The 10,936-nt window shown below is 40.7% G+C and overlaps 1 protein-coding gene across 1 annotated transcript; it reads left to right on the forward strand.

Annotated features, from left to right (window-relative positions):
* The first annotated feature begins 393 nt into the window (after positions 1 to 393).
* On the forward strand, positions 394 to 8,733 carry gpat4 (glycerol-3-phosphate acyltransferase 4). Its single transcript, XM_033646472.2, has 13 exons — positions 394 to 694; positions 1,766 to 2,072; positions 3,984 to 4,053; positions 4,163 to 4,460; positions 4,577 to 4,651; positions 4,848 to 4,937; positions 5,082 to 5,175; positions 5,299 to 5,414; positions 7,033 to 7,088; positions 7,185 to 7,270; positions 7,358 to 7,486; positions 7,626 to 7,705; positions 8,190 to 8,733. The coding sequence occupies exons 2-13, from the start codon at positions 1,905 to 1,907 to the stop codon at positions 8,344 to 8,346; spliced, it is 1,419 nt and encodes a 472-aa protein (XP_033502363.1). The 5' UTR covers positions 394 to 694; positions 1,766 to 1,904; the 3' UTR covers positions 8,347 to 8,733.
* The last annotated feature ends 2,203 nt before the right edge of the window (positions 8,734 to 10,936 follow it).

The raw sequence follows: 10,936 nt of genomic DNA on the forward strand, positions 1-10,936 counted from the left end.
GATCATTTTACCTATAACGTAACATATTTTCCTTATATAAATAGAACCGAGATCTATAACAAGTTCTAAAAGTAACACTTGAGGTAGTCCTCAGAATTTTAGATGGTTTTCTTGATGATCTAAAATAAAGTGATTCAAATGACCTGACTTCACCTCAGGCCTATTGATGGATGGAGCTACTACAGTATATGATAACAAAAATGGTAGTTCCTCATGTTGTCATTCTCCAGTGTGAACACATTAAACACAGTTAATGTCAGTACATCTAATTCAGACAAAGTTTTGACTAATTTTGAACCACTTCACTGTAATCAGATTTACTATTTAAGTTTCAAGTCCCGCCCACAGTGCAGTGACAGCGGCCCTCATTGGCCATCTGTTGCCATGGCGACTCACTACAACGCTGCCTGTCGTTGTATTTAGCATGTTGCTAACAGCCTCTAAAGCCAGCACCAATGGCCAGCACAGTGTCAGAGAATCCTTGTATTGTCCAGATGGAGGACTACCTCACCATCTGTCACCTCGGTCCTCCTCCGGCACACGACCAGCGTTAAATCCGGAGGACGCCACGATGAGAGCCGTTAGCCGTGGGTCAAAAGTTAGCTTTATTAGCCTAGCAGCGCCCTTGTAAGCTAATTAGCATGTTACAAACCAAACTTATTGAGACGTCCTAATATCAATAACCACCAGAGGGGTAAGTTTATGTGTCCAATTAATGTTACAGGGTGCTAGTACTGTATACAGGTGATAAACGTTAAGCATGGGAGACAATTGAATAGTTGATGTTATCTATAATTTAACGTTACGCAGTGTGTAGTGTTAAAGCATTGTTGCTAGATATCAGTGAAGCTACATAATGACCACTTACTGTAGGCTATTTATTTAACTTTAAATAATGTTGTTGTCCCTTAACGTTAAATTAAACTACTGTAACTTCATTATTGTAAATTACTGTATTTTCCTGGTCTTATAAATTAGTTTGCTAAGTTATAAGTTTGAATTGCTAACTATTACAGAGCTAGCTGCCATTACTGAACATTTTTGTGTCCCTTCAATTACATCACCTGCTGTAAGGTTTTAGTGATATTGCACCTGTCATTCATGCTTGACACAAACCAGGGACAGCTGTATTCTTACATTTAATTTCATCACTCAATTTATAGATATTGACAATATTTCATACCTTAACTACACAGCTAGACAAGATGTTAGCCAGCCAATAGGTAAACTTGGTGGATAACTCAGAAATGATGTACTCATTGTCACTTCATCAGATTCTTTTTCTGTCAGCTTACATCAGAGTTATACCAGTTTTTCCTGCAAAAAGGCTGTCAATTAAGCAGCTACTGCCTCATTGTTGAAAAGCTGGAATAACTCTTATGCATGCTGTCACAGGAAAGTCAGTGAAGTCAAGTTATTTTGCACCCTGAGAAAACTCATCCTTGTGGGGAAGTATTGCACTTTAACTGTATTTTTCATTAATAACCTTCAGTAAGAGAAGTTCCCCAACAACAGTAGACCACTCCGTTCTAACAGCACACCGTCCAGTGGAGGGATACCCAGGAAATAACTCTATATTAGCGTTAAACTGTAGCCCAGGATGCTTGATTATAGATAATATGTCAGTTTGATAATGATTTATGTGTGAAAATATGTGGGTGGATGTCTAGACCACTTACCTTAAAGGAAATGCAGTGAATTATAAAGTTTGTACTTTTTCTAATGACATGATTGTGATATTTTCTATTGTCTTTGTCAAACGCAGACAGTGAGTCAGTCCTGATTTCAGTGTTGACTTTAGACACAGACTCTTCAAACAGACCAGAAGACTTGCCTTAAAGCTGTGGGTTTCGCCGTGGCGTGCTGCCTCTTTGCTCCCTGAGTCTCTTCGGCTGTTGAGCAGCATGACTTGGTTTACATTTTCTGCTGACAGTCTGCTGTGCAGGTGTCTTGGCATCGCCATCACTGTGTGGTTTACTCTTCTGTTTGTCTTCACAATCGTGCCAGCTGTACTTGGAGTCTCTTTTGGTATCCGAAGAGTCTACATGACGACACTTCTCAAGGTCTTTGAGGTGAGTCTTTGTACAATGTGCAGTATTATTAGAGGGGTACAAAATCAAATTCTTTGTGTTTTAATGTTGTTGAACAAGGGGTTTGATGAACAGAAAATGTTTGTTTATTCATTGTGCAACATTTTGGAACAAGTATCTTACCTCTGAACTGCTGCAGTCATATACTCTTAGCATTTAAAACACTAGTACAGTTTGCAAAAAAAATATTTGGCAAGTTTAATCTCACTGATTTTAAATGTAAAAACAAAAATGCATTCCCCATTGGATGCGGCCCCTGGGTTTTCCAAGCTCAGGGGGACTGATAGAGGCACAAGCCATGTTCCTGCCTCCCTTTCCTCTGGGACTTGGATTTTGGGACAGACTCCAGGGAGGAACAAGCTTTTAGCCATGGGACTACCATCTGAGGTGGTAAAGATACAGAAGGGAGCTCAGACTCCTGGGATGGAGTTTATCTGCTGACATAGTTGGAGGATTTTTGAGATGTGGTAGAGTTATCACAAAGCAAATCTCACAAGCTCAGCTTCTGTGGCCCTACAGTTTCTGTTGGAGTTGCTAGAGCTCCCCTCCTACACTCAGGATAATGGAGATTGGACAAATAGGGACATACTCTGTTGACCGAGCAGGTTTGCAAACTGCTTTTCCAACCTGATGGTTGTAGTACAGTTGAAGGCAGCTGTTGTAAGGCAATTTTACCACTCTTTGAGCCCCTGGAGCTGGTCAATCTGAAGTAGCTGTCAGTCAAGACTGTCTTTCTGCTGGATTTTGCCAGGAGGTGAGGATGAGCTGCAGGCTCTCTTGAGGCTTATGATGGATCAAGGTATAGGGGTGGTTGTGCAGCCAAATCTGACATTTCCTCCAAAGATCTTCTCTGGCTTTACTTTCTGCTTTGTCCACTCATATTTCTGACATTGAACCTGGCAGAAAGCAGACCTACAATACAATGGTTTCAACCCAGAGACCTTAAAGTCCAGGCTTTCCCACTGGACTCAAGAGGTTTTACAGAAGATAGATATGGAGCTGGTATTCCACTGCCTTCGTTAATGACCAAATTCTACCTGTGATAGGGCAGCATCATTGCATTCTGCTGACATATGTGGTATTGCTACATAGTCTGTACCACCCACATGATTCTGCTATCTTAATGTAGCTCTGAGTACCTCCTACAGGTGCTTCCTGGATGGACAACAGGAAGTTTTGTGCCTGGCAGGCTGGCTTTAGTGGCTTATCTACACTGCCAAATCAGCCTTGGTATTTTGCAAGGCTGGTAAGCCTTTGGTAGTGACAGTCATGGCCTCATTCAGCAGGTCTGGGAGTACTTGTTGGTGTAGGAGTGTGTATGTAGTGTACAATTGTGAGTGGTTTGTTTTTTTTCATGAGCTACAGCCCTGCTGGAGTGCACATTTGTGCTTTATTTAGAGAACACACCAGGCGATGGTTTTTTAAATTTCCCCTCTGCAGGTCTAGGTGGCACAGATGCCTGATCCATCAAGAGTGTGACCTATTTATGCTTGAGTAAGTCAGACAAAGGCTTTCAAACTGAAACTGGACCAGAATAGTGTTGTATGTTTCTGCAGTTTCCCTGCATTGTTTTCTCAACTGCAAGCTTCTAAGGAAAAGATGTTCTGTTTTGCAGAGCTGTCTCTCTGCCTCCAGGGAACATGTTGCCTAATTTCATAACTCTGATAATATCACAGTCTATGCTGCCCATATCCTTTTTGAGCCTGTAACCTTGAATGCAATTTGGAGGCCTGCAGTGCTTACTAATGTCTGTACAATTTTATAGCTGCTAGTCAGCTGTAGCATAACGGAATTAAGGTCTTACTCTGATCTGTATGTCGAACATTACAGCAAACAACGAAAGCATAATCGTTAATCTTGTTTCTTTCTTAATATTTTTCCTACTTTAATCAGTGGGCAACCATACGAATGGAGATGGGAGCAAAGGAAAAGAACCAGGAACTCTATAAACCCTACAGCAATGGTAAATGAGTCACATCTTAATATTCCTCAGTCATGAATGCTTGCTGCACCTGCATTATTTTGACTATTAACTCAAATGCATGTTTTTCTTTTTTTTGTTTTCATTGAAGGAATCATTGCCAAGGAACCACCATCATCTTTGCAGCAGGAGATCCAGGAGCTCCGGGGTTCTGCCAGCTGCCTGCGCTCAGAGCCGGAGTTTGAAATGGCTGACATATTCTACTTCTGTCGGAGAGGTGTGGAGAGCATCGTGGATGACGAGGTGACCAAGCGCTTTTCGGCCCAGGAACTGCAGAGCTGGAACTTGCTGACTCGAAGCAACTACAACTTCCGACATATCAGTCTGAGAGTTACTGTCCTGTGGGGACTAGGGGTCCTCATCCGCTACGTCATCCTGCTGCCCCTCAGGTCAGAGCAGCACACAGGCAGGTTATGTGGTTGAGGCACATTTTGTAGAACAAAAGCTGCGAATGAGTGAACAACTTGTTCAGTCTTGAGTAAACTATATGTTCTTGTTTCTGCAGGGTTACTCTGGCAGTCACTGGCATTAGTCTGCTTCTAGTCCTGACTACGTTCGTGGCCTTTTTACCAAATAAAGAGTAAGTTTCCCCAAAATCTCAGAACAGTTCAAGCATACAGGTGAAGATAGATCCTTATAACAAAAGTAGATATATGATCAAAAGCTACAAGACTGGCTCAGTATACACCTTGTTTTTTAGCCTCAATTTAACCTTGAATTGTCCATTTTTAAGGGTACTGGAGTAATTATTGTTGCATTATGCTGTATGTCTTCAGTTTAAGGTTCTACCTGAGTGAGAAGGTTCATCTGATGTGTTACCGCATCTGTGTGAGAGCTCTCACAGCAATCATCACGTATCATAACAGGTACAGTATGTTTAATAGTCAGAAACAAAGTCACCTTCCAAAGAGAGAGAGAGTGTATAGTTACCTCTTTCAGGAATGGATATTTGCCAGTCAGTCTTTCCTGTCACCAAATTGTGTGACTTAAACAACCTTGTTTAATTTCAGAGAGAACAAACCAAAGAATGGCGGTATCTGTGTGGCCAATCACACAACACCCATTGATGTCATCATCTTAGCCAACGATGGCTGCTACTCTATGGTAAGTTTATTTGTCTCTGTGTTTCTGTGAATGAGTGTGTGTTTGTTCATCAGAAGAATGAATGATTGTGAAAAATCAGGATTGATGTTTTTGAGTTGAAGTTGAGTTAGCCTTGTCTCTCAGGTTGGCCAGGTGCATGGAGGGTTGATGGGAATGATCCAGCGAGCCATGGTCAAATCCTCTCCGCACATCTGGTTTGAAAGATCAGAAGTCAAAGACAGACATCTAGTGGCCAAAAGGTAACAATACATCTTCACAGTGTTGGCATTGCTCATGTCTCCAGTTAAAGTATCCTCCTGAGACTCTTTTGTTTGGGATGCATTTTTAATTTCTCCAAGCTATTTGGGATCAGTAGGACCTGATAAGTATAAAAACTAAACATTGTCAACAGTAATTTAGTCCCAGTGTCCTCAAACAAGATAATAATAAAATCCTAATGTGTCCTAACCAGTACTTCCTAATTGACAGTGCCTCAGCTTGTTGCTGTTGCTAAAATTGGTCAAATTTGTTGCCGTATCAAACTACAAACATTCTTAATCATAAATAAACATGTTTCAACCATTAAATGTCATAAGGTTTTGTCCCTTGTCCGCTTTTGTGTCGATATCAGCTGTAGCTGACTTGGCAGAGATGGCTGCCATCTTGTTTTTACACGGATTAGTGTACTGTGCTCTTACTAGCACTGAATGGCACAGAAAATGTCCACAAATAAGGACAACAAGCCTAAGTTAAGCAGAATGAAGTGTAAGGTCAAGTTAACTCAAAATGTGATGTCATATGAGGACACAGGATCTCAGCAGGGTATGGTCAGTCCTGCTGCTGTGCAACCACTTATCAATTAGGAATTTCAGCTCAGTGTGCACTGAATCATGGTACACTTTGTTCACCCCTGAATATGTTTGTATATATCTTACTGTGACTGGGTGTCACAACACTTGGTGCATTTGGTTTACAGTCAAGTTTAAATGATGGCTAAAATACGAAGTTGTGGTTAAAACATGTAACTGTGGCCCAGACACATTTGTTACATTTTGACTAAAAGGTTAGCTTGCAGTTAAAGTTTAATTCAAGATATTTTGTTACTAGTTGGCCGCCACAGTTTTTTCCTGTGAGAAAACGGCCTATTTCACATTATGTCCCTCACCAGAGGGAATGTTTATTGGTCCGCAGTGCATTCTGGTCGATGTAGGTTTTCTGCATCTTGAGCCAAAGCAAATACCACAGTCCTTTTCCTGTGTGTGTTGCATCTGTCAAGTGTTTGCATCTGTCTGCTGTGTAGACAGCCTAGTTTAATGCAAAGACCATTTTCCAGCTGTGAAATACTTTTTTAAAACATAAGGTTCAACCACTTCGCACACACATTATAGAAATGTGTTTTTGTTATGGTTAAGGCCTCGTGACACATAATACACTGGTCACTTGAATAGCAACGCTGTGAGAAGATTACTCTGACAACAGTCATATTCTTGTGTCCTTGCTCTAAACATGTGTTACAAGAAACCCCAATGTTTTCTCAGTTAAGGACACATCAGTATGTGTGTATGGTTGGCAACAAACAATGAACTTGACAGTGAGCACTGCCTGAAATAAAACTGGTATAGCCTGTAGGAGCTTGTTGATAGAACTTGCATTTATAAGCGTTGGAAGGAAGTATATAACAACAGTTCATGTGACTTGTGATCACTTATTTATATTTTAACTTGACAAAGACTATGGATATTAAATATTATAATGGTTTGGTTTTGCTGTACAAGTAGTAGTTTAGATTGAACATTATTTGATTTCTAGAAGTGAGGCTAATGGCTAGATTTAAAAATACATGCATATATTTTGATCACTTCTTCTTTGTCATTGCAGGCTAAGTGATCATGTTGCTGACAAAACTAAGCAGCCCATCCTGATCTTCCCTGAGGGTGTGTATGGTGATATAATAGTTTTAAACACAGGTGCAGAGCACGTAAGGCTTGTTGTTTAGCGTTGATAAGAGCTTCACACTGTGTCTTCCACAGGTACTTGCATCAACAACACATCTGTGATGATGTTCAAAAAGGGCAGCTTTGAAATTGCCTGTACAGTGTATCCAGTTGCCATCAAGGTATAGAAACTTTGTTTTGTCTTTTTCCTCCTTTTTCCTCATTTTGCTTTTATCTATTCTTGATTTGACCCTATGTCTTTCTTGCAGTATGATCCTCGGTTTGGGGATGCTTTCTGGAACAGCAGTAAGTTTGGCATGGTGAATTATCTGCTGAGGATGATGAGCAGCTGGGCCATTGTCTGCAGTGTTTGGTACCTGCCGCCCATGAACAAAAAGGTGAAAGTCTTTATCACAACTTTGAATGTATCACCAAAATCAGTGATACAACTTTCAGCTCATCTGTTGTTTATTCTATCCACTGGAGGACTTTTTCCACCTTTTCTCAGCCTGTTCTTTTTTTATTGTCTTTATGTAGGAAGGAGAGGATGCGGTGCAGTTTGCCAACAGGGTGAAAGCAGCCATAGCTGCACAAGGAGGATTAGTGGATCTCATTTGGTGAGCCATTAGCCAAGTTTTCATTCAAATGTAGCACAAATGTTAATAGAATTTTCAGATAATCTGCAAAAGAAATTACAAATGTATGCACGTTTCTATTCTCTACTGTTATGAGAATATTAGGAGTTAGTTCATGGAAATATTCTCTAGTCAGGTGCCGTTAAACTGTTGAGGAAGAACAGGGTGTAAAAACATGACGTAATCAAGAGAACGCCAGCCAAATCTCAAATGGTGAAAAAAAAAGTCATGAAATGAGTCAATAAAACTGTATGTTTATTGCTGCTAAAAGAGAGGTTGCCAGGAACATAAAACGCAGACGCTGTCTCACAAAATGCATCATTACTGGCTTTTAGCTTTGACAGAAATTGTGCAGTGTCATACCCGGAAGATAATTCATGTTTCATTATGTCCTTCAGTGGTTTGTATAAGACACTGATGACACTGTGTTTGACTCTCTTTTCCTTCCTTACCTCTGTTCTCTCAGGGACGGAGGACTGAAACGAGCAAAAGTGAAAGATGCTTTTAAAGAAGAGCAGCAGAAGCTTTACAGTAAAGTTCTTGTAGGTGAGCAGGACGAGGGGGACCAAAGTGACAACACACATTTAGAGGATGGGAATCCAGAGGAGGATAAAAACAAATAAGACTCAAGAAAAGGACAATGAGGACGCAGTGAATGTATGATGTCGTAAATACAGAATCTTACATAATAGTGAATGTGAATTATCAGAAGTAGAAATGTATATTTATGGTCAGTGTAACTGTGTCATTTCTACCAGACTATGAGTGAAAGTATTTATGTTTTGATATTTATGTTTTTGTCTGTGTAAAATCTTTATTTATTTACATTTGTATGATGTGAAATTAGGAGAATGGGTACACTTACAGTACAGGAAGGTCAAACAAATGCTCATAGGTCACTTTTTTCAATTGTTCATAGATGAAATTCTTATAGTGACTTTTGTTCTGCCTCCTTTTCACTGCCCAGGAGCTTGATATGTGTCTGATTAAAACACATTCTCTTCTAAAAACGCTGAACTTTTTGTAAAGAATTTAGAATTATTTCAGAAAATCTGTTAAAGCTGGGGTAGGCAGAATTTAAGGGTACTTTCACACCTACCCTGTTTGGTTCGGTATAATTGAACTCAAGTTCGTTTGCCCCCTAAATACGGTTCATTTGGGCAGGTGTGAACACAGCAAACACTGGACCGAGACCTTCTTGAAGGGGTGGTCTCGGTCCGGTTTCAAACGAACTGTGGTGCGGTTTGTTTGTGGTGAGAACGTGTTCCGACCTCGATCCGAACCAGCTGCAGTCACATTACGCATTGTTTGGGTTAAACATGAGCATGTTACAGTCCTGGAGGATTATTAATGTGCACCTCCTCCTTTACTTCCTTAATATGCACATTCAGCACATTGAATGCATCAAAACATTGTTTTCTAGTTGGAGCCGCGCCTCGTTTTCAAACTGTATGGTTTGACTAAAATGAACAATGACAGCAATATAGTCCACGATGAGCAACACTAAAATCAACCTGCGTAGCTGTGACATTAGAAAGTGTCGCCTTTATTTTGCAAGTGTACTCTTCTTCAATGTTTTGTTTATTTCCTAGATTTTTCCCGTATGGATATTCGGACCAATCAAGAGCAGCTTTCTGGAGCAAGGCATTTGATCTGGTCTGCTTGTAAATGCTGCCGTGAAAACACAAACCAACTCTAGGCAATTATGCAAATTTGTAACAAAATTAGTCCCTGATTCAGACCAAAGCAAGACAACTCTAGGTCTGAAAGCACCCTAAAAATACACCCTCCTCCTGCAGCTCTCCCCTCCCTGTCCTAAGCCCCTCCACCCCGATGACCATGGGCATATGAACACGCTTCAAAGAGTAACCCAGTGTTTCCTGTGCAATGATTTATTACATCTTATTTCACTGTAGAGCTGCACACAGTGCTCTTTTTCTCTCTCTCAGATGACACACTGTGATTCAAGGCTCTCTAACATCAGCTACATAAATGTGAACTTGAAATTTGAGGCTTTGGCTGCAATTAGCTGAAGGCCAAACTAAACATTCCTCTCCATCTCTGTGATGCTTTGTCGATATAGACGTGTTTTATTATGTCAGACTAGAAAAGCCAAGGGGAACACTTCTCTGGAATGACCTGTGATACGCTCAAGTCTACTGTCACGTGCTTGTTCTTCAAAAGCCTGAAAACAGTCAGGAGGAGATGTTGAAGTCTAGTTTTTTCTCAGACCACTTCAACTACAACCCAAAAGTTATTTGGGGATTTTTTTTGCCCAGTAACACCAATAGTAAACCACCTATCCCTGCTTTAACAGCAATACTGTCATTAAGGGTGTTGGTCCTTTTTAGCCCTCTAAACAGACTCAGAATGCTTTGCTCTTTGCCATTGTATTCAGCCCTCTAGATCACATCGGTCTGTATGGCTTGCAAGGACGTAGGACAAGGAGTAGTTTGGTCCAAGGAAAGAAAGCTACTGCTATTTGAAGGGCCTAGTACTACGGTTGTTACATCACAGTCAGACAGTGGCAGTGCCAACACTTGTGCGTCACCTTGCTAATTGGCTGAAGGCTCTAAATTTGTTTTCACCTTAAATCTTTGCCAGACACTAGAAGGCAGAGTAAGTGAGATCAAACACTTCAGTCCTGGTTCATGATGTAAGCCATGATAATGTAGGTTTTCATTTGGTTTGTCTTCAGTTGTTAGGAAAGTTTGTCCTTGAAGGATTGAGCTTTAGTGATACAAGGGAACTTAACCAGAAATTTTGTTCCTTTCTTCAACAGCAGGAGTCAGTGTTCAGACATGAATCACCCTGAGTATCGTCAACATACAGACTGATTTAAAGATCTGTATAACTGTCTGAGGTACATACCTTTCCCATACCCTCCTAATCCTGCTCAGGCTCATTGGAATTGAGAGTTTATCCCAGCATGCACTGAGGTAAATGCAGGGAATCAACTTTGGAAAGGTAGCTGGTCCAGAATGGACTTAACAACAGACAAAACAAACACGTTCAGGTATTTTCAACTCTTCAATCCATCTGAAATCCATGCAGACACTGGAGCTGCATGTGAAACTGAATCCAACCATATAAATGAACCCTATCAGCTGTCTCGGGCCTGGTCTTCTCTCTGCCAGACAATTAGAGCAGAAGTCTCATGTTTTCAGATCTAGATCAGGGTCAGGAAGTCAGAACTGTGACTATAAATTATTA

Source organism: Epinephelus lanceolatus, chromosome 19 (genome assembly GCF_041903045.1).
Source record: "Epinephelus lanceolatus isolate andai-2023 chromosome 19, ASM4190304v1, whole genome shotgun sequence".
Taxonomy (NCBI): Eukaryota; Metazoa; Chordata; class Actinopteri; order Perciformes; family Serranidae; genus Epinephelus; species Epinephelus lanceolatus.